Source organism: Carassius auratus, chromosome 23, assembly GCF_003368295.1.
Source record: "Carassius auratus strain Wakin chromosome 23, ASM336829v1, whole genome shotgun sequence".
Taxonomy (NCBI): domain Eukaryota; kingdom Metazoa; phylum Chordata; class Actinopteri; order Cypriniformes; family Cyprinidae; genus Carassius; species Carassius auratus.
In genome coordinates this window covers 3,039,600-3,063,019 of record NC_039265.1, presented here as the reverse complement: position 1 = coordinate 3,063,019, position 23,420 = coordinate 3,039,600, and the positions used below count along the sequence as shown (strand labels likewise).

General features: G+C 39.5%; 1 protein-coding gene across 2 annotated transcripts; it reads left to right on the top strand.

Annotated features, from left to right (window-relative positions):
• Positions 1-23,394, top strand: LOC113040989 (sodium/hydrogen exchanger 8). Of its 2 annotated transcripts, none has more exons than XM_026199230.1 (5): positions 1-277; positions 2,806-2,879; positions 22,513-22,596; positions 22,860-22,961; positions 23,273-23,394. In XM_026199230.1, the coding sequence occupies exons 1-5, from the start codon at positions 262-264 to the stop codon at positions 23,330-23,332; spliced, it is 336 nt and encodes a 111-aa protein (XP_026055015.1). In that variant the 5' UTR covers positions 1-261; the 3' UTR covers positions 23,333-23,394. The 2 variants fall into 2 exon arrangements, with proteins under 2 accessions (XP_026055015.1, XP_026055016.1); XM_026199231.1 differs by having other exon boundaries at positions 23,144-23,385.
• Positions 23,395-23,420: the final 26 nt, after the last annotated feature.

Here is a 23,420-nt window from a genome sequence, read left to right as displayed (position 1 = left end):
CGAGAATGTACTCTACGAAACATGGATTGTGGCGACATGAGTTTATTTTGCGCTTTTTCCCGTCTAATGTCTAATGATTATTTGTGTTTGTGAACACGATGAGTTTCTGGAATCGCGCTGTTGTGCTCGCGGTGTTGTCAGTTATATTGACGGCTGATCTCGGGCGGTTTGCGGCAGCAGATGATCAGACAAACAGTAAAAGCGATGAAAACTCTGACAGTAATAGAGCTGTCAGTGATGTAGAGGATCAGAATACTGCTGATGGACAGCTGTTCAGGTATTTTTTTAGGACATAGCATCGGTTTGCTTACAGTTTGACAGCAGAAAGAGTGAGTGAGTGACAGCTGTGATGGGATATTCAATGTTAATCATCACTATTACAATTATCCAACAGACGCTATTCTGTGTTTTCATTTCCCCCTCCACATTAACGAGCCTGTATCACGGTATAAATCAAGGTTCCATGGTATTATCATCTGATACCATCTCTGTACCATGATAGAGCCAGAGTAAACATCTATTTACAGTTACAGGCCTAACGTTACATGTTATGGTGTATGAATATGATAATACTTCTGTCTGTCTGTTACTTATCTAGACAATTTTGAAAGTCTGTCTCTCTCTGTCTGATTATTATTATTATTATTATTATTATTATTATTATTATTTTAATGTTGAATAAAGTGGGCCACTTTTTGTTACAGACTTGTATTTTCAGATGTACCATCTTAATCTTTTAATGTAAATTAATGTATATTACTTTTTTAAGTGATTGTATAGTCAAATGTCATAATATTTGATGTAATACCATTAGTGCAGTCAAACGATTAATTGCACCCAATAAAATAAAATGATTTTACATTATATATATATATATATATATATATATATATATATATATATATATATATATATATATATATATATACTTTGTATGTTTATTATGTGTATATAAATACAAACACATATATGATGCGATGCATGTATATATTTATGAAAAATGTTATGTTTATATATGAAACATGTATATATAATATAAAATATAAGAATATAAATGTATATACATGCAAATATTTTCAAAAATATAGCATCTTCTTCAGCCTGCTGGTCATCGGTGGGGAGAGCCAGCTCTTTTAAGGTTAGATTTGACCTTAGTGTGACACTGACAACGTGTTGCTCTCATTTCTTTTAAAAACTGAAGTTATGATTTCATTGCTTCAGAAGATTATTAAGCATTTCTCCAGGGTGCAGCTGCATTTCCTAAGTGTTCACTGTGTGTCTCTGAGAGAGAGAGGCTGATTCTGTTCACGGGAGATGGTCAGTGTTTTGAAGTCTTTTTGAGTCGTGAAGGTAATGTATGTGTAATATAACAGCCCAGACTCTTTTGGGAAGGTGATTCAGGCCATTGTGTTGGGCGATGATGGGGTCTGACACCTGGTTGGTGTTCTAGTTCATTATTAAAGTGTGTAGTGGTGGGCCTGAGGTCTGGGCTTTGGGCAGGGCAGTCATGTCCTTGTCCACCAGACTCAGTAAACCATTTCTACACAAGGGTATTGTGTTGCTGGGATAGAAAAGGCCCTACCCAGGCCTTTGCAGCGAGGCTAAAAGCACATAACTCTCTTTTCCATTATACAGTGAAACAGAAGGGTTTAGACTGAGAGGTCAGGCTTTGTAAAGCTCTTCCTCCTCATGCAATTATCAGACTTGGACACCTATTTATCTAGTCTCAGTAAACAGTGCATTAAGGGCTTTTTGAAGGTAGTTTGGATGATGGGAATATAATCAAATCAATTCTAGTGCTTTTAACAATGCAGATTGTGTCAGATCCCGTGGTCCCGTCCTGGTCCTGTTGAATATAATGGTGGAGAGGTCAAAATTAACGTTTTAAACACCTTGGCCTAGATAATTCACCAGCAATGGAATATTTCTTAAAAAGATAGTTCACCCCAAAATTAATTTTGTGTTAACCCTCACACTGATCCAGTCATAAAAGAAGATTTTTTTGAAGCATTGTTTTCATTTTTGAGTGAACCGTCCCTTTAACATCCATGAAACTGTATTAAACATTCATCAGATACATACTCTACTTCTAAAGGCTTGATGTCATTCATATATGGATGCATGTATGTGCAAAGATGCCAAACAAAATGATTGATATGTATGCTGTTCTTTTGAATGTTCCTTTCTCAGAATCCAGGGCTAATATTACTTTTTCCATGTAAAACATGTCATTTTCTTGATCTCAGTGACTCAGGCTGTATTTGTGTGTCCGACACCACTGAGCCGGTGCGTCACGCTGAAACCCGTCAGGTGTCAGGTTATGTGTTGTTGTTTTGGGACGGGCCCTCGGCGGTGATGTCATCTGACCGCTGCCATGTGTGTTTGTGTTTGGGGCATTGTCTGTAATGTATTGTGCGCTCTGAGTGTAGTCTTACACACTGACAGGCTGTTCATATGTGTTGATGAATCGCTTCATTATGTCTCGGATACCAGATCTTTAATCTAGGTTAAAGTGTATTTTATAAACCTGCACTAAACACATGACGATCACAATTCACCTGATGTAACTTATCCCTTTATACCTGACTAGACCTTTTACCTTTTAGGGAACATAGACATGTGATACAAGTTTTTAGCTGTCACTTTTGATGTGAAAAATTGAGTCCCTGTAGAAACCGAATCCTTCAATGGCAAATGCAATGACATGTGAAATAAACAATTAACATTAAAAATTTTTTAATGGAGTCTCATTCTCATCAAGACTGTATTTATTTCTAAAAATAAAATATTGCTTTGTTTTCTCAGGTATCTGTATTATATTGGTGCACCTGCTGATCAAATTCAAGCTTTGCCTGAGAGTGTGGCTGTGGTTTCGCTCGGTAAGTGACTTTATTACATTATTCTCTTGAACTCTTACCTAACAGTTTCTCTTGAAACTCTTCCATTCAGTGCTGGCCGAAGCCTTTGAGTCTGTCATAATGATGAAAACAGAAGTTAATCTGTCACAAAACAGCATGTGTTCCTGTTGCATACGACTAAGCGCTGGGTTTTTGAAATGTTTTAAGAGCGATCAATAACTGATCAATAATGAACAGACCTATGTAAGATACAGCGAGGACAACACAGGGAGCGGACGAATTGATCAGAAGCGCACACACTCCTCATATTCCATTCATGTGACGCTGTAAGTTCATCAGTTACTGTGAGAATAAGTCCTCATCAGCTCAAGAGTAGGTGTGTTTGTCATGGTTTACGCCTGTCCTGTTCACAGTGTTGGGAAACAAACACAATGGTAGTTCTTCTAAGATTACGAATGGATTAATCAGTTCCTCTCAGTGTGCAAGCCTATAAAAGATATGTCACACTTTAGTTTGACTTCATTATTCCTAGATCATGTGCAATTTTCAAAAATCAAAATTTTCAGACCTGTTTTTTTACTGTTATTATTTTATGTGTGTCAATTTAAACTACACAGCCTCACTTTCATTCCTGACCAAAAATTAAAATTGGTGCTAATCTGTGGTCTATTATAAGCAGACAAACAAGAAACACTGACCCATTTCTCAAAATACTTCCTTTTATGTATCACAGAAGAACAATTTCTCTTTATATATGTTTGTCACATATTACACAATATGGTTCCTCTTGGTTCATCCAAAGTAGTCTTTTGTTAATAAGCCATACAGCAGCTTATTACTTCTTCAGAGGGAGGTTTGTGACTGGCCTTTGTTTTTCAGGAATTCTGATGGGCGCGTTCATCAAGATCATTGAGTCACAGCAGTTGGCTATGGAGCCAAAAGAGTCTCAATAAAGATAAATGCACACACTACATTCACATATGCACACACATGATTCATAAATACACACACAGGATACACAAATGTGCACAAAATTTACAATTACACACACAAAATTTAAAAAGCGCAGAAGATTCACAAATGCATACAAAATTCAGAAATGCACACAAAATTCAGAAATACACTCACAATTCAGAAATGCAAACAACATTTACAAATGCACTCAAGATTCACAAATGCACAGAACAAGATTCAGAAATGTATTTCTGATGCACACACACATATATCTTGATTTACAAACTGCTTGCGGTCTGTGAACTTCACAGCATTTGTGTGTGAATTTTGAGACTCCTCTGACTTGGCTCAACACACAAATGCATGGAATTACCAGCAACCAATCAGATGTCTCCCTTCTTTTAGCCAATCACAAGAACGCACTCCACGGGGTTGTTTACTTATAAGCCAATCACATGAACGCGTTCACACAGCCTATTTATGAAATTTTATGGAAATACTGATGTTTAGATTACAATTCAGGTCTATTTTTTATTATTTTTTACAAAATATAAATTTTAAAATATCTCAATACATATAGCCCAGACTGTGACTGCAGAAAAAAAGTTAACCATGGATTCATAAATTTGCAATAGGCAATTATTTCATTTTATTGAAATATTTTAATGAAAGTAAAAAAAAAAAAAAAAAAAAAAAAGACACCTTTTTGAATATTTTAAGTATATCTAAATATTCTTTTGGATGCAATATAGAAGTCATTTTAATTATAATATTCGGTCCCTACATGAAGAGAGAGTCAGTGGTCCGTTGAGAGAGGAAAGTGACTCTCTGGCTGCGCAAAGTGAGTCACCGCTGCGTGAGGAAAGGGAATCGTTCGCTCAACTTCGCTGGGTGAGGAAAGTGAATCGTTCGCTGAGGAAAGGGAGTCGTTCGCTGAGGAAAGGGAGTCGTTCGCTGCGTGACTCGTGAGGAAAGTGAGTCGTTCGCTGCGAGAGGAAAGTGAGTCTCCTGCTGCGCAAAGTGAGTTGCCGCTGCGTGAGGAAAGGGAATCGTTCGCTCAACTTCGCTGGGTGAGGAAAGTGAATCGTTCGCTGAGGAAAGGGAGTCGTTCGCTGCGTGACTCGTGAGGAAAGTGAGTCGTTTGCTGCGAGAGGAAAGTGAGTCTCCTGCTGCGCAAAGTGAGTCGCCGCTGCGTGAGGAAAGGGAATCGTCCGCTCAACTTCGCTGGGTGAGGAAAGTGAATCGTTCGCTAAGGAAAGTGAGTCGCTCGCTGCTTGACTCGTGAGGAAAGTGAGTCATTCGCCGTTCGCTGCGTGAGGAAAGTGAGTCGTTCGCTGTGAGAGGAAAGTGACTCTCTGGCTGCGGAAGGTGAGTCTCCTGCTGCGCAAAGTGGGTGTCCGGCTGCGCAAAGTGAGTCGCCGGCTGCGTGAGGTAAGTGAGTCGTTCGCTGAGGAAAGTGAGTTGTTCGCCGAGGAAAGTGAGTCGTTCGCTGATTGGCTTATAAGTAAACAATCCCCCACGTGGGGTGCATTCTTGTGATTGGCTCAAACAAGGGAGATATCTGATTGGTTGAAGATCATTCCCTGTTTAAAAAAAGGCATTTGTGTGTCGAGCCAAGTCAGAGGAGTCTCAAAATTCACACACAAATGCTGTAAAGTTCACAGACTGCAAGCAGTTTGTAAATCAAGATATATGTGTGTGTGCATCAGAAATACATTTCTGAATCTTGTCCTGTGCATTTGTGAATCTTGAGTGCATTTGTAAATGTTGTTTGCATTTCTGAATTGTGTGTGCATTTCTGAATTTTGTGTGCATTTCTGAATTTTGTAAGCATTTGTGAATCTTCTGTGCTTTTTCAATTTTGTGTGTGCATTTGTGAATTTTATGCACATATGTGTATCCTGTGTGAGTATTTATGAATTATGTGTGTGCATGTATAAACCGTGTGTGTGCATATGTGAATGTAGTGTGTGCATTTATCTTTATTGAGACTCTTTTGGCTCCATAGTTGGCCAACTGGAAGGTATTCAATTCAGTTCAATTCAAGTTTATTTGTAGAGCACTTTTAATGACACCAATCGTTGCAAAGCAGCTTTACAGAAAATATTAAAGTGTCTACTTTATGTTAAAGAGTATGTTTTTAGTGGTGACTATGGTAGAAATGTACAGTCAGAATCATGCAGTTACAAATTACACTATTAACTGCAATTATTATATGTCGGGATTAAACATTGCGATTATGTTCGGTCATCTCAGGTCTTTGTAAGGGCTGGATCCAGACTGAAGCTTGTATTATTACTATAGTCACCTGGAAAAGGAGAAGGAAATAGAGATGAAATTAGCATCAGCGCAATTAAGAATTTCCCATTAACAGAAAATGTTATGAGGACGTGTGTCTATATCGTCCTAATTCATGGTGAGAAGGAGAGTTTGGGTAGCTAAAGACTCTCCAAGGACCACAGCTGGAGAATTGCAGAAAAAAATTGAGTCTCAGGGCCAGAAAACCTGTTTGTTATCAGACACGACTGGAACTTCAATTGGGACTGGCTTCTATTGTCATATGAAACTAAAAATGAACTTTTTAGCAGCAAACACTCAAGATGGGTTTGGTGAACACAGAGATAAAAAGTACCCAATGTGTACAATGAAATATACTGCTGTATTTTTCATGTTTTGGGCCTATATTTCTACTGGAGGTCCTGGACATCTTGTTTAGATACATGGTATCTTTGATTCTATCAAATACCTACAGTTAAAAAATCTGAAGTGAAGTGTAAGAAATCTTATAATGGGCCATGTTTGGATCTTCCAACCAACACAAACCTCAAAATCAACACAGAAATGGCTAATTAGGAACAAAACCAAGCTTCTGCTATAGCCATTCCAGTCCTCTGACCTGAACCCTAGGGGAAATGAGTAGGGCTGTCACTTTTGTGAAAAAATCATTTTTGATTTTTAAGACATAAGTGTTCATTGAATTGATTGTAAAATCGAGTTTCCATGTCTAAAAAAAAATACGTTTCCTTTTTCAACGTCAAATAACGGACGAACGTAAAGAGAGCGCTGCAAACGTCAGCAATATTTCTTATTTATTGCCATGAAGTTTCGTGCAGAATAATAAACAGCAACAGGAGTGCAACATTCTCGAAAAAAAATATGTATGCAGAGGGGACGGCTGCCATAACAAAAGAAAAACATTGCTGCAGGCTTCAACCCGGCTGCATTTATGATTTAGGCAATTAAAACATCTCCAAGATTATTTTAAATAATGATTCAATCCATTTCAAACAACTGTTCTAAAAATTCAACTTTAAATGGACTTGAAAAGAGGCCATGTGTGTTTCTTTTATTGAACGTAACCGACACAGGCTAGGCGGCACTAGGCAGGCATAATTAAAGGCTAGGGCCATTACAAATTTATTGGACAGGAAAACAAGTCGATTAACATTTTCGGGGTCCAGAGCAGAGCGTTTTTTATTCAATATATGTCCGGCTGTTGAGAAGAAGCGCTCTGACTGCACTGATGTCCCAGGGACACTCAGGTACAGCTGCGCAAGGTGGGGGTATTACTGCCAATTTTCCACCACAAAAGCCGGTCGCTGTCAGCTTGCAATGGTCCTTTTCATAACTCAGAATCTCCTGTAACTAGATGCGCGAATGAGGCGAAGTCACGTCTACCACACCGCGAGACCTCAATACGCGCGTAAACGCGTCTTTCCATTGACTTAGCAAAGAAATCATTCACGCAAGACGCCAGACGCTCTATTCGAGTTTCGTGTGAACGCAGCATAAGAGGTCGCTTTCGACATCACTGGGTCTTATAGGCGTGTAAAATTGCTGGTATTTTCTGCCTAGCTTTCTGTGCATACTGCACTTTCGGAATTCTTTATTTTCTATTTCTGCTTGTTTGTGAGTTTTGTTACATCTATATTTTTAATTGTTTAATTCTTTTAAAATGAATAGTGTTCATATTTGGTTAAAATCGATTCCCTATTGTCATTTTTGAAACTTTTTTCGGTTGGTCCGATCGATTGTGCAATCGATTTTCGAACTAAAAATGACAGCCCTAAAAATGAGTGAGGTGAACTGAAGAGGAAAAGCACCGTTATGGAGCTGGGAATCTAAAGGATCTGGAGAGATTCTGGATGAACGAATGGTCTCTGATCTCGTCAGGTGCTCTCTGAGGTTTCAAAAGCATTGCATAAAAGGGTACAGTTAATTGTATCCAATGTGTATTAGAGAAAAGGCCATTCCAGAATTTGGGAGCCAAATGTGAGACAGTGTGATGGATTGTAGCGTGGTAGAAGGCTAGTTAGGTATGCAGGAGCTAAACCATTTAGGGCCTTATAAGTAAATAATAATATTTTGTAACTGACACAGAACTTAAAAAGGTAGCCAGTGCAGAGACTGTAAAATTGGGGTAATATGATCATATTTTTCCTCTTCCTAAAGGTGCATGCAATGCGATGCAGTGTGAACAAATATGTCCACATCTGTGATTGATTTGAGTGACCAGAAATCAAAGGTGATCATACAAACACATACATTAATGTAAAAAAGACTAGCATCAAACGTTCCCTACTTTAAGTACTCGAATATTTAACAGTGATTAATTCTATTTGTCAATGGGAGTAGAGAAAAAAGAGATGCAGGATCATATACACAGAGGAGAGGCCAGTGAGTGATTACCATTGTGGCCTTGCAACCCTCTTCGCACACCTTAGCAGGTGACTGATATACTACTTTACACACACACACACACACACACACACACACAGTGCCCTCCACAATTATTGGCACCCTTGTTTAAGATGTGGTCGTGGACTTCTAAAAAATTATCATTTTTAAAAAAAAACAACATAGAACCCAAATGCAAAAAAAAAAAAGTTTAAGTACATTACTTTGGTGGTAACCCCCCCCCCCAAAAAAAAAAAAATCAAAAAACCTTGAAATGGCACCCCTAACAATTCCGCTGAAAATTGTAATTATTATTTTTTTAATTTATATTTTTCTGTAGTTGCTAAAGTTGGTCAGGGTATCTAGGAACTTTTAATCAGTAATTCATGACCTGGGGTATAAATATGATGTGACACAGAGGTCTAATTCTCTTACCCAAATGTCAACATGGCAAAGACAAGAGAACACACCATTCAAGTAAGGCAGATGTGTGTCGACCTTCATAAGTCAGGCAATGGATACAAGAAAATAGCCACTCGCCTTAACTTTCCCGTATCTACAGTCAGAGGAATCATTAAGAAGTTTAAAACAACTGGAACAGTGACAAACAAGGCTGGAAGAGGTCCCAAGTTTATCTTGCCACAATGCACAGTGAGGACGATGGTAAGAGAAGTGGCATCTTGGGGTCACAAAGTCTCCAAAACAACCATCAGACGCTCTCTACATGCCCACAAGCTGTTTGGGAGGCATTCAAGGAAAAGGCCTTTTCTCACGAACACTCACAAACGTAAACGTCTGGAGTTTGCTAAGCGGCACTGGGAATTCAACTGGGGTCGTGTGCTTTGGTCAGATGAGACTAAGATTGAGCTTTTTGGCAACAAACACTCTAAGTGGGTCTGGCGAAAAACAAAAGATGAGTATGCCGAAAAGCACCTCATGCCCACCGTGAAGTATGGTGGAGGATCTGTGATGCTGTGGGGCTGTTTCTCTTCCAAAGGCCCTGGGAACCTTGTTAGGGTGCATGGCATTATTAACGCTTTGAACTACCAGGACATTTTAAATTAAAACCTGATGGGCTCTGCCAGAAAGCTGAAGATGGGTCGTCATTGGGTCTTTCAGCAGGATAATGATCCAAAACATGTGGCAAAATCTGCACAAAAACGGTTCAGCAGTCACAAACTCAAGGTCCTCCCATGGTCATCTCAGTCCCCAGACCTCAACCCAATCGAAAACCTGTGGGGCGAGCTAAAGAGGAGAGTGCATAAGAAAGGACCCAGGACACTAGATGATCTAGAAAGATTTTGCAAAGAAGAATGGTCAAAGATCCCTCTCTCACTGTTCTCCAATCTTGTGAAATGTTATAGGAGGAGATTTAGGGCTGTCTTGTTGGCAAAGGGGGGTTGTACAAAGTATTAACATCAGGGGTGCCAATAATTGTGGGACACATGATTTTAAGTTTTCCTTAAATGTGTGATTTTTGTTTTACCACCAAAGTAATGTACTTAAATAAAAGGTTGGATTTTTCTCTTTTTTTTGCATTTGGGTTCTACGTTGTTTTAAAAAAAAGGAGAATTAGAAGTCCACGACCACATATTAAACAGGGGTGCCAATAATTGTGTAGGGCACTATATATTAGGGGTGGTAAGTAAGTAAAATTTTTAATCTAAATAATTACATGATGTGGTGATTAATCAATCAAATTAATCGCACATCAAATTTGGAGAAATTACTCCCAACAGATCATTTAAAGTCATTGTTGTCTAAAACATCAAACAGAGATTACAAAAAGTAAGTTCAGCAAGAAATATTTAGTTTGATAAAATGTATTACATATAGCCTACTCTTTTGGACCATGTGAGTAAATTATGACAGAATTGTCATTATTGGTTGGGTGAACTATACTAATTTATTACTATTACTTTGAAAATATGAACTATTTTTTTTTATGAAATTATACTCTAAATAATAAACTAAAACTGCCAGAAGGTGGTGGTAAATGTCCTAATGATCGAGTCATTTATTCATTCATTTGATTCGTTCAAATGGCTGATTCATTCAGGAGTGAAGTAAATGGTTCTTTATGAATGGTTCATTGATTCATTAGGCTTGTTCGACTTGAAGCGGGTCATCACCATCAGACCAATTGAGGTGTGTGACATAAAAGTAGTGCAAGAGCTTAGAGAGCAGACGACTCCTTGTGCTTTTGAATCGCTCTCGCGGGACTGTGATGTCATACACTGATCAGTCTGTGCAGCACCACTTCAAAGCCAACACATATGCCAATGGTTCAACGCCAAATGGTTCACCAAATTCATTCAAACCATGGATTAAGAAAAGAAATGTTCTGTGGGTTGCTCAGAGATTAACAGTTCTGCTTTGTCTTTATCTTCTGGTTGGCAAAATTGACCAAAACGGACAACACTGTGTCTAAAATAACACAATATTAACAACTTAATGAACTGTTGAATAAGATGAGTATCACATTTGCACTCGTGTGATATTGCACTTCTTGTGTTATATTTCTTTTCTATGTGATGTAAATATGAGAGACAATCTCAAACTAGTGTTTTGCCCCATATCTTGAACTGAAGGGACATTTTCTAGGGTCCATCATGCAGTATGTTGTTTCCCTGCCTCATATTAGTCATTAGGGCTGTCACTTCTAGTTAAAAAAAATAATAATTGCACAACCGATCGGACCAACCAAAAAATGTTTGAAAATGAAAATAAGGAATCAGTTTTAACCAAATATGTACACTATTTATTTTAAAAGAATTAAACAATTAAAAATATAGATGTAACAAAACTCACAAACAAGCAGAAAAATAAAATAAAGAATTCCGAAAGTGCAGTATCCGTTGCGAAAGCTAGACGGAAAATACCAGCAATTTTACATGCCTATAAGACCCAGTGATGTCGAAAGCGACCTCTTATGCTGCGTTCACACGAAACGCGAATAGAGCGTCTGGCTCAATTCGCCTCATTCGCGCATCTAGTTACAGGAAATTCTGAGTTATAAAAAAAAAAGGACCATTGCAAGCTGACAGCGACCGGCTTTTGTGGTGGAAATTGGCAGTAAGGGGCCGTTCACATATCGCGTCTAAAACGCTTTCTCCTTCTTTCCAAAGCACTCAGGCAGTTGCGCTACTGAGGCGTCTGTCTGTTGCTAAGCAACGATGACCCGCTCTCTCCATGAAGACGTGGAAATTTCAGCAAAGGATAAATGGATTTGCAGCACTAAAAATCTCTGCTACTAAATTTATTTTAAAATGGCAATCCATATATAGCTATGATCAGCTGTTCCTTCATCTTGGCTGAGCTTTCAGCGTTGTTACGGGAAAGGATGATGCTGATTGGTTGGTTCTTGTCACATGCACTTGCAGCATTCTGATAAGTTGAGATGTTTTTAACTCAATGCGGTGCGGACGCGCCTGGAAAAAACGGAGTGTCGCACCGCGTGCGCGTCGCAACCGCGTCGCTTCCATTATGAGCGCGCATACCGCACACCTACATTGGAAATAACTAACTTGTACAAGCAAAAGACGCAATATGTGAACGGCCCCTAATACCCCCACCTTGCGTAGCTGTACCTGAGTGTCCCTGGGACATCAGTGCGGTCGGAGCGCGTCTTCTTTTTGAACAGTTGTTTGAAATGGATTGAATCATTATTTAAAATAATCTTGGAGATTTTTGAATTGCCTAAATCAGTAAATAAATGCAGCCGGGTTGAAGTCTGCAGCGATGTTTTTCTTTTGTTATGGCAGCCATCCCCTCTTCATATATTTTTTTTTTTCGAGAATGATACACCCCTGTTGCTGTTATTCTGCACGAAACTTCATGCCTATAAATAAGAAATATTGCTGACTTGTGCGTTTCCAGCGCTCTCTTTACGTTCGTCCATTATTTGACGTTGAAAAAGGAACGTCTTTTTTTTTTACATGGAAAATTGATTTTACAATCGATTCGATGAACACTTATGTCTTAAAAATCGAAAATGATTTTTTCACAAAAGTGACAGCCCTATGGCCTGTTCTCAAGTCCATTTATACTCTCATTTTTAGAACAGTTGTTTGAAATGGATCGAATCATTATTAAAAAATAATCTTGGAGATTTTTTCATTGCCTAAATCATAAAGGGAGCCGGGTTGAAGCCTGCAGTGATGTTTTTCTTTTGTTATGGCAGCCGTGTCTCAACCAATGAGAGAATTTGGGATGGGCCTAAGAGTGCAGCAGCTGCGACGAGTCTGCTCCCTCCTCCCTGATTATCATCAGCACCCCGTCCTAAAAAGCCGCCCCTCACCAGGCTCCCAACAGGAGCGGTGTGAGAGGAGGGGCGCAGCGAGTCAGGGCTGGCGGCGTGTGATGGGGCACACCTGATGTGAATGGAGCCTCACCACTGCCGCGGTTTAAAAGCCCAATGCGCCTCTCCTTGAGAGACCGGTCTCTTCCCCGTGCATGCACACGGGTGTCCTTGTGGGTCCAGGAAGGGTGCGTTGAGGGACTCCCGTGCCACTAGAGATGTGAGCTGCTGGACCCGTTATCCGGATGAGGACCGTACCCGTTTAAACGGCCGACGGGCCAGGATGCTGGGCCGTCCATCCACTTGCAAGCTCTGCAGCCGACAAGCAAGATGCGACCGCTAGAAGAAGCCGCTTCCCCTCGTGCCCCGTACCGAATAGGGGAGCGCATTAGGCCACCAGACTCCGCCCCTAACCTGGACCCTTCCTCCATGAACACTGTCATGCACACGAACCACGCAGCACGATGAGGACACCAGATCCCCTGTTTATTTTGGACACTCTCCCCCTTAGGCCACATTTGTCCCGTTTCTTTTTATTTTCTGTTAATAAAAGCCTCTCCGAGGCCTGACGCCAAGCCCACTGTGTCTGTCGTTGGCTCCTCCAGTTACACAGAGCTCACATGAACATTCCTGATAAAATAATTTAGGCTAAGCCTCAGCCTTCACACATCACTGTTCATTGTTATTTTGAATAGAAAATAATGCAACGTGCTCATAATCATAACTTCATAAGTTGGAAATAAGAAGTTTTTGATAGCACGTGAAGATAGCAGAGAAGCGCTCTTACTCAGCACAGTGGAGTGCATCATTTTTTAAACTTTGTGGTTTATTATTTTGAATCATTAGGGATGCGTTGACACACAGCCCTCTTACAATATATTGCTTCATGGATCTTTTACTTATGCCACTCAGAAATGTTCACACAATCATGCTGCATGTATCAGAAGATCTGAACTGAACTGCAGTCTGGCCCACCTCTTCCAACCGAGCCAAACAAACCCGAGCAATCACACTAGTCAAACGGACCGGGCACGGTTAAGATTGCCTAGTGTGATACACCCTTATTCTCCTGCATCCCACACACACAAGTCTCTACCCACCCGCACCCCAATCAAGTGTTGTCCCGCCGTACTCCGCTGTGATGGGTCCCGCGATCATGCAGGTCTCTATTCAGAAGATGCCTGTTATAATGTTATGATTGAGGCTCTGGTCTCTGAGAATAACTTGTTTTTCTATTACAAACTATAAATGATTTCTTTAAAAAATGTTAATGCCATGGCAGTGGCAAATAGTTTTGGTTTTATATTCAGTTTGATTTTGATTTAAATTGATTTTATATGTCGAGATTTACAATAAATATTTTAACTGCTACTATGTTAGGCGTTTGCAAACCAAATGTCATTAGAGTTTTGTTCATATTTTATTAATTTTAAATGAAAACAGTGCGCTATACACTACTAATTTCTTAAATTACTCAGTAAAAACAAAACCACCAAATCTTAAATATAATGATAATTTACTGAGAATTATTTTTCCATGGAAATGTATTCATTTTAAATATTTAAATGTCACTATGATATGAGGTTTGCACTTTTTTTCACTGCACTTTGCACTTTGAGGATTGCACAGATTTTCCTAAGCATGTTGGAAATTTTAGTTTTGCAAGCAGAGGAATTGATACCACGTGCCATACCTCTTTATGACGTGCTTCCTCCTTGCCTTTTTCTTACATTTTCACTCTCTTTCTGTGTCCTGCTTCCTTCTCTCAGCTTCTTAATGTCTTTGTTTCTTTCTCTCGTTCCCATTTCGTCTCATGCATGCTTTCCTTTCTCTCCCTCTCTCCACCTTTTCATCTCTCTCTGTTTCAGGCTTTAATTAGCATTTTTTTTATGTGAGTTGGTGCCAGGCTCTGTGAGGACAGAGAGTCCTTTTGTTTCAGGAAGTCTAAAGGTCAAGAAGGCCTCTCAGTTCTCGCTGTGTTTGGGTAACCAGAGACCCTCTCAGTAAACGGCTCAACTGGAGCGTGTCTGTGTTTCATCCCCTCTGAACTGTGCTCTAACTCTTTCCTGTGTTTGCAGTGCACTCAAGCATGGGCAGGTGTTTCTGTTCTGCATGAAGTGTACAAAACCAAAAGGTACTGACTGCAGCTTTAATGTAAGTTATTTATTCTTTCTTGTGTGGCCCAGTACCAAATGATGCACGGACCGGTAGTGACCATCAGCGTTTATTTGTGCATCTTCTCAGTTAACAATGGCTCTGTGTAGTAACAGCTACTCTGTGTGAAATCACGCACCTGATGGAATTTACCTCTAATTAGAGAACCGGCTTTACTGACAAGATGCCCATTAACGATCGGCTGATCGTGATCGGAGCACCCCTAGAAATTTAGTGCCTGCAGTGGGGTGAGTATGGGTGAGACCACTAGTGGACACCCAGGGAAACACAGACCAGACACTGTGACATTACAACCCCCCCCCCCCCCCCTCTAAGGAGCAGCTACCAGATGCTCCATCGAACACAAGAACAAACCAAGGATCACAGAGACCAGGAGGACAAAGTTCAGGGGCCCAGGGCAGAACCGACAGGGCAGGAATCCAAGGTGGAGCAGGTGGAACTGGAGCCCACCACAGCCGAGCAGACATGACTGACGCCCACTAGGTGCAGTGCAGAGAACCACCACCGCCTTGCGGTCGAGACAGAGGCCCACAAGGGTGGAGCAGAGGGCCACCACAGCCGAGCAGACAAGACAGATGCCCACCAGGGTGGCGCAGAGGACCACCACCTCCAAGTGGTCAAGACAGAAACCCACCAGGGTGGCACAGAGAACCACCACAGCGAGCAGATAAGACAGAAGCCCACCAGGGTTGCGCAGAAGACCACCACAGCCTGGCAATCGAGACAAAATCCCACCAGGGCGGCGCAGAGGACCACCACAGCTGTACAGTCGAGACAGAAGCCCACCAGGGTGGCGCAGAAGACCACCACAGCCGTGTGTCGAGACAGAAACCCACCAGGGCGGCGGGCCACCTTGCGCAATGCCGCTGGGCTGGTGGCCATCTTGGCCATGACAGGATAGGATGAGCGCTCAGGAAGTTCAGCAGAGATGTGACGAGGCTCTGGTAGTTCAGCAGAGATGTGAAGAGGCTCAGGAGTCAAGTCAAGTCCTGACTCGACTCTGGAGGGTCAACGGGAACCTGACTCGACTCTGGAGTTGGCCATCACACCTGGAGAGACAGTGTGACACCTTGTTGGCTTTACAAAAGAGAGCGGGAGGTTACCGCTCGGTAAATTACAAAATATTAAAGTTAGTAAAGTGAGTTATTAATCAATGCAATTAATCAATCAATAAAAAAACATGATCATGTAACCCATTTGTCTACATTTACACTCCAAGGCTTAATGAACAGATATATTTTGACTATATATATATATATATATATATATATATATATATATATATATATATATATATATATATATATATATATATATATATATATTTTTTTTTTTTTTTTTTTTTTTGACGGTCCTTTGGTGTAGTTATTGATGTATCATCACAATTTCAGATTGGATGAAAAATAAAATGTCAAATTTTGAACAGATTATATACAGAAGGCGAGTTAAGAGTGCTGCCTTTATAGTTACTGAACCTGTCAGTTACTTCTGTTCACTTTAAGTTCACTTTAATACTCCCAATAATCAGTTAAACTGACTACACATGAATGTCTTATTAGGGTCAGGGCACCGCGGTGTCCCTGGCAGACATCGACACAACCAGTATGCAGTTCTGTTAGATTCACAGAAGATGGGGATGCTGAGCTAGAATTCTTATGGAGCCCTTAAGTTTGAACCAGGCTTTGGCCTTGACCTTCCATTCATCCAAGATCCTAGGACCTCAGTTGATGTCTCTTTTAGCTCTTCTTCACTTTCCACCAGGGAGGAAACTCCCAGTCACCATCGATTCAGAACATCTTTGGAGTTCATCACTCCAAACTCAGAAGAACATAATCGCAAGTCCAAACCTTGAAACTATCGAGACTTTCGAGACTGCATCCAGAACAAGGCAATGAACAAGGCAATGCAAGTATTGTACATTTAATTAAACTAAACAGGTTTAGTGTAAGCTATAGACCCCGTTGTAAATGGCACTGATAGTTTTACTCAGATGGTTATCTGACTCTTTTCAGGGCTTTATTCTCTGGTTTTCCTAATGGTTTCATCCATCAAGTCTCATTTGCCCTTCCCCCATGTATGAGTGATTGAATGTTTGTTTGTTTAAATTAGTTATGTGTGCTAGTGTTTAGTTAATAAAACTTTTGAGCACAAATTACATGAGTTTCTGGTTCTGCTTGTGAATAATGTCTCTTTACGGTCACGAGTTGATATGAAATTACAATAATTGTTCGCTGGACAAACAGTTAGTTGGTGACCATATTAAATCTGCTACAGTTATAACTGGCAGCTGATATAAATAATTAAATATAATTTTTTATTATTTATATACATTTCCCTTTTGAGAAAATTTGCTACACAGTCTTAGTTGAGCTAAAACAAAAAAGAGTTTGCAATAAATTGGAGCGATTGATTGAGGTTAACCTCAGAATAACATGCTGGTTCTTGCTAGCAGCGTGTCCTCCTGAGGCTATGACATGCTGTTGTCTTGTCACTGCTACAGATGGACTCTGTGCACCTTTACTCGTCGGCCCATATACTCATGGCTTTGCACCCGATGCACATGCAACCATGTGTCTTGACAAAATTTTGTGTATGTGATGTAGATGTTTAGTGCTGAAGGGATTGACTGAAATCAGCCTTCAGCAAGCCCTGGTTGGCTGCTATGTTGTCTGCTGTCTAAATAGTCCGCAACCTCCTAGAGCATCATTCTAACTGAAATGAAACCTGTTAAGTGGCTGATTTAAAGTGCTTTCCATATGCATCCTTATCTTTTTTCTCAAATGCACCACTCTAATACTGTTCAGATGACGGATTCGACAGAAGTCTTAGAACAAGATCAAGGATTTTTAGTGCGTCTTTTTCCCTTCCAGAAAGAGTCCAACGAAAAATGTAATTCACAGAAAATTTTACATTTTGGAAATAAAAATGATTTACTCACCCACAGCCATTCCAAAGGCCTTAAGACTTCTATTCAATTTCAAAACTCAAATGAATAGTCTCTTCAAAGAAGCCACATTTTATAAAGCATCAAGGTTTGGTGGAATGGACTTACAGAAATCTCTCAGGTTTCAATGCAAACATTTTGTTTTTGTATTTTTTCAAAGATGTGCAAGGTCTTATAGGAATAACATGTTGACAGCTGTTTTTGTTTCGCTTGAGGCATGAATAGACCTTTAGCTCCTTTTTGTTAAAATCATTCCCCAAGTGATTTAAAAGTCAGATTTTAAACTAAAAACTATACTAAAGTAAGCACAAAAACATTGCATATAAATGCTGAGCATTGCATTGCATCCTGGGATTGTACTGGGCTCCAGGAACCGTTTAAATCCCTGTGGTTTTAGTAACGTTCGCTGAAGTAGGCCTTGCGACAGCTCTGAGAATGCAATGTGCATTTCCTTTGTGTTACGAAACATGTTCTGACATATTTTTGGTTCTAAAAGTGTTTGTGTTCACAAGTAGACACCGTTTCCATGAATAGTAATGCTTCTGATTTGAGAAGCCATACTCTTCATGGAGACGGTGTCTACATGTGTACATAATTTTGCTGCCTTCTAATTGTAACAACTTTGGCATCAGAAGCTTTCCTATAATGCTTTAAATTGTTCTTGCAGTCCCAGGAAAGATTTTCAGATGCAATCAGAAGAAAAGCTGCATTATCAATCATTGTTGCAACATGAATGTTTGGTTAGCAACCACTAAAAACCACTTTAGCTCCCATGCAGAGCCTTGGGTTTGTGTGTTTTAACACCTACACATCCAGATTTGTCTAATATATCTGTGCTGTTACTGTGAATTGTTTGAAGCTATCATAAACCAGAAATGTAGCTTTTCCCCCCTCATTGATCTCCAAAAGTGATGGATCATTGTGGAACTGAAAGAGAATATGTTAGAGCAAGGCCTCCTTGAACAGGAACTTGAAGAATGAGAGCATGCAAATGATAAAATGTGTTGCACTGGTGGTTAAAGGCATAAAGTGTGTCTTTGTGCAGTTCTGCACACACACCATTATTATCACAGAGAAATAGTTCTGCTTTTTGCTCAAGTATAATGTTTGTCTTTACATGCACACGCATACTTGGTAACACTTCGGTATAGGGAGGGACCAATTCTCACTGTTAAAGGGATAGTTCACCCAAAAATGAAAATTTGATGTTAAACTGCTGCTTACCCCCAGGGCATCCAAGATGTCAGTGACTTTGTTTCTTCAGTAGAACACAAACTGAGATTTTTAGCTAAAACCATTGCATGCTATAAGTCTTATAATGGAAGTGAATGTGAAACACGGCTAAAACATACAATAAAAAAAAAAATAATAATAATAATAATAATAACATACACAAATAAACCAAATTAAACCCTGCAGCTCGTGACGATACACTGATGTGTAAAGACCCAAAACGATTGGTCTGTGCAAGAAACTGAACAGTATTTATATAGTTTTTAATAGTTTTTTTTTTTTTTTTTGTCTAGCAGTACAGATTTACTGTCCTATCAGAATATCTCAACATACAGACATTATTGTCCATATAGCTGGCAACAACAGTGAGTACACCCTAAGTGCCAACAGCTGTATGTTGTTTAACCATGCAAGCCACATGTCCTATTCATCATGTTAATGTTTTTGTCTGCTTAACAGGGCCATGCACATTTGTGCATACAAAATCTTGTATTAGAGCATTTAAAATGTGGTGCTTTAAATAAAATTCTCTCACACTGACCACTGGATGCTCAACATGGCACCTCATGACAAAGAACTCTCTGAGGATTTAAGAATTATAATTGTTGGTCTCCAGAAAAATGGCCTAGGTTATAGGAAGATCTGTAACACCCTTAAACTGAGTTACAGTGCAGTGGCCAGGGTCATACAGAGGTATAACCTGTGCAGCTCTGGTGAAGTACATGCCTAGGAGGATTAAGGCATTGCTAGATAACAATGGTGCTCACACAGAATATTGACACTTTGGACACAGTTTTGACGTGTTCATGTTAGGGTGTACTCACTTTTGTTGCCAGTTATTTAGACAACAATGGCTGTATGTTGAGTAATTTTAGTGGACAATAAATCTGTACTGCTATACAAGATGCACATTGACCATTCTATATTTGTCATCCTTGACACAAAAAAAGCCTTCACCTGATGAATATTTTCATCAGTAATGATGTCCTTAATTAAATTAACACCTTTTTTGAGCAGTAAGGCCCTGTGTCCACCAATCCATTTTTAGCCAGGTGAAAACGCTCAGCTGTGAAAGATTGAGAGCGCTTTTTGTGGGCTGTGTTTTTTTTTCAGTTGAGATGCTTTGGTTGCTATGATACAGAGTAACCGCTAAACTGTTACTTTTATCTGATTTGGTAGATAATTTGTTTCTGACTTAAATGCTCTGGATGCTCAGAAACCAGCAATATTAATTTCTATTCCATTTTTCTCGTTGTTGCGCTTGTTGACACGTGGTTGTAACAAAATGACAGTTGTGACCACTGATCTATATATATATATCTGGATCACTCATCACGTTCTAAACTGCCAACAGGCAGTGAAGCCACCGGAAGTGTTCGATCGGCCATCTTACTAATCCCTACCAGCAGAGAGCATCATTGAGTTTCATTCAAACCGCTGTCCTAAAATAACTCGATTTGAAGCTGATCAGTCAAACGGGACTCGTTTTTATGTTATGTGTAATAAAGTAATGTTTACTTCAGATGTTATCTGCGGTGTTTACGGTCTTTTGGGACAGGATAAGCGATATATTTAAATCGTGTAGGTGGGTGTGTCTGCTGCGCACTGACGACACAGGTAACTGATCAAACACAAAAATGGCTTATTTCTTTATGAACAAAGTTATTCAGGAATTATTAAGCGAACGTATTAGTATCAGAAATGGGTTTTAATATATTACAATGAATTATACAATTATGTTGTTAATATTTCTCTATAATGAAAAAAAAAAAAAAAATACTATCTGGGAAATAAAGCTTTGTGTTTATTTCTTAAAACCGTACTGTATATAGTCAGTTATTTCTCTGAATAAATTCAGATTTCAGAACGAACACGTTGTCGTTTGATATATGTGTTGAGGTCGTGTCCGTCTGATGTTTATCATGTTTAATAAGTAGGGGAAATTCCCATTTAAAAAATAATCGTTTACATGCCTAGGGTGTTCGCATTGTAATAATGTACAGTGATACTTCATATTTATAAACACTGACTTGTTAGGTGATGTTTTCTCATTAAATCATACAAACTCCTATCAATTCAATGGAACCTTTTCGCACACTAGGGATTACCAATATGGCGGTGCGGCGGCTTCACTTTAATGACGTAATGAGCAAACCAGTTCTATATTATAGATCAGTGGTTGTGACAGTTGATCTGTGTGAAATTTGCCCCGCCCCTCCTGCGCTCTGATTGGTCAGCTGACTAGAAAGTGACAGTGATGAGTGCAGCGCTTTATCCAAAGTTGAACATTCTTCAACTCTCTGCATGAGAAAAAGACGCCCGAACGCTCAGCGCTCGGCACGCTCCTGGCATTTAAAAAAAACGCATCGCTCCCATTGAGAACAACTGAAAAAATATGCTAGCTGCGGGGAAAATCGCTTTGGTGGACATGGTGCAAACAACCTTAAGCCTGTTTCACACATACTTCGTCTGCAGTGTGTATGCGTTGCGTATTTTTTTACGCACCCAGGTTAACGGATTCTAGCGTTCACGCGGTTGTGGTCCGTCAGTGCGTTCAAGGAGCGGTGCGTCTGCAGCAGTGCAGCGATCGTTTACTTACTGAAGAGTGGATTGCAAATGTGCTTCAGCACCACATACGTAACTTACGCACACGGACTGCATACGCACTGCAGATGGAGTATGTGTGAAAAAGGCATCACAATTTCACAATGGGCATAGAGACAGGTTTTAAAAACCTTTAAAGAGTTAAAAGGTTCTTGCCCCCTACAGATTCGGCTAGGTATACTGTACATCCGTGCTAAAATATCAAGTTGAAAGTCATCATAGCTGCAACCCAGCTCTCAACCCAATTTTGAGAATAGATTATAGATATATTTTTTTTATCGCCCTGATGCCCGATAAGAGTCTCACCGTTAACGTATGTATGTATGTATGTGTGTGTGACAACCTTACTGTTCATTAGCACAAAGTTTAAATATTGCAAATAATGATCACACTTTATTTAAAGGTCCAAATCTCACGATTAACAAAGCATTAACTATTACTTTCCCCTTTAACAAACTGCTAATTTGCTGCTTATTAATAGTTAGTAAGGTAGTTTTTTATAGGTTAAATTTAGGTATTGGGCATGATTAGGGATGTAGAATATGCTCATGCAGAATATGTGCATATCTTTATTATTATTATTATTTTTATACTGTTAAAATTATAGGAAACTTGAAAAGGAAGTGACAACCAACTTTGTCATGCAGTCAACCGATATACAATAAATGATTACAATATAAATTCTATATGAAAATTATCCACATTGAAGTGTGAGTCTGCTTGTTCAAGTACACATGGTAATTGTTCTTTCTTTCTTTATTTCACAGGAAGAAGAGATGTTTCGTCCCAATATGTTTTTCCTATTACTTTTACCGCCAATCATTTTTGAGTCTGGATACTCATTACATAAGGTAAGCAATACTATATATAACAATAATAATCTGAATTGAAAGTGATAAAAAGAAATGTCTCATGTCTTTCTGTTGCTTTCCCCTAACGAGCTACAGTATGTGTGTAGTCTCTCCCTTACAACTTCATTACAGAAATGTGTAAATAAAAACAGTATTAGTAGTTTTGTTGTCGTATTGGTTGCCCTCAAGTCATCAACTTTTGTTATACACATAACTGTGATACCGATATAAACAGATTGGTCAATCGGTTGTTTATTCCGCAGGGTAATTTTTTCCAAAACATAGGCTCGATCACATTATTTGCCGTTTTTGGGACAGCGATCTCAGCCTTCATCGTGGGAGGAGGAATCAATTTCCTGGGACAGGTATCTTCTTTCTGTTTTGCTAGGCATTAACAGCTTCTCCAATGTCTTTCCATGTAAACAGACGTAAAAGTGAGTTCATTAAGTGGTTTATCTAGTTAGACTAGTTGGCACACCTTAACAGCTCCTTCGGTATGATATCTCAGTGATCATGACTGTTATGTTTCCATGTTTCTATTCAATAGGCTGATGTTATTTACAAGATGACAATGACTGACAGATGAGAATTTGGCTCGGACAATTCCTGAAACTATTGAGCAAAGTGTTTTAAGAGGATTCGACATGTACATACATGTCTTCATTTTTTTCTCCAGTTTTGCCTTTGGGTCTCTGATCTCCGCTGTGGATCCAGTCGCCACTATCGCCATATTTAGGGGTGCTCCGATCACGATCGGCCGATCGTTAATGCGCATCTCATCAGTAAAGCTGGTTTTCTAATCAGCGGTTAATTCCATCAGGTGC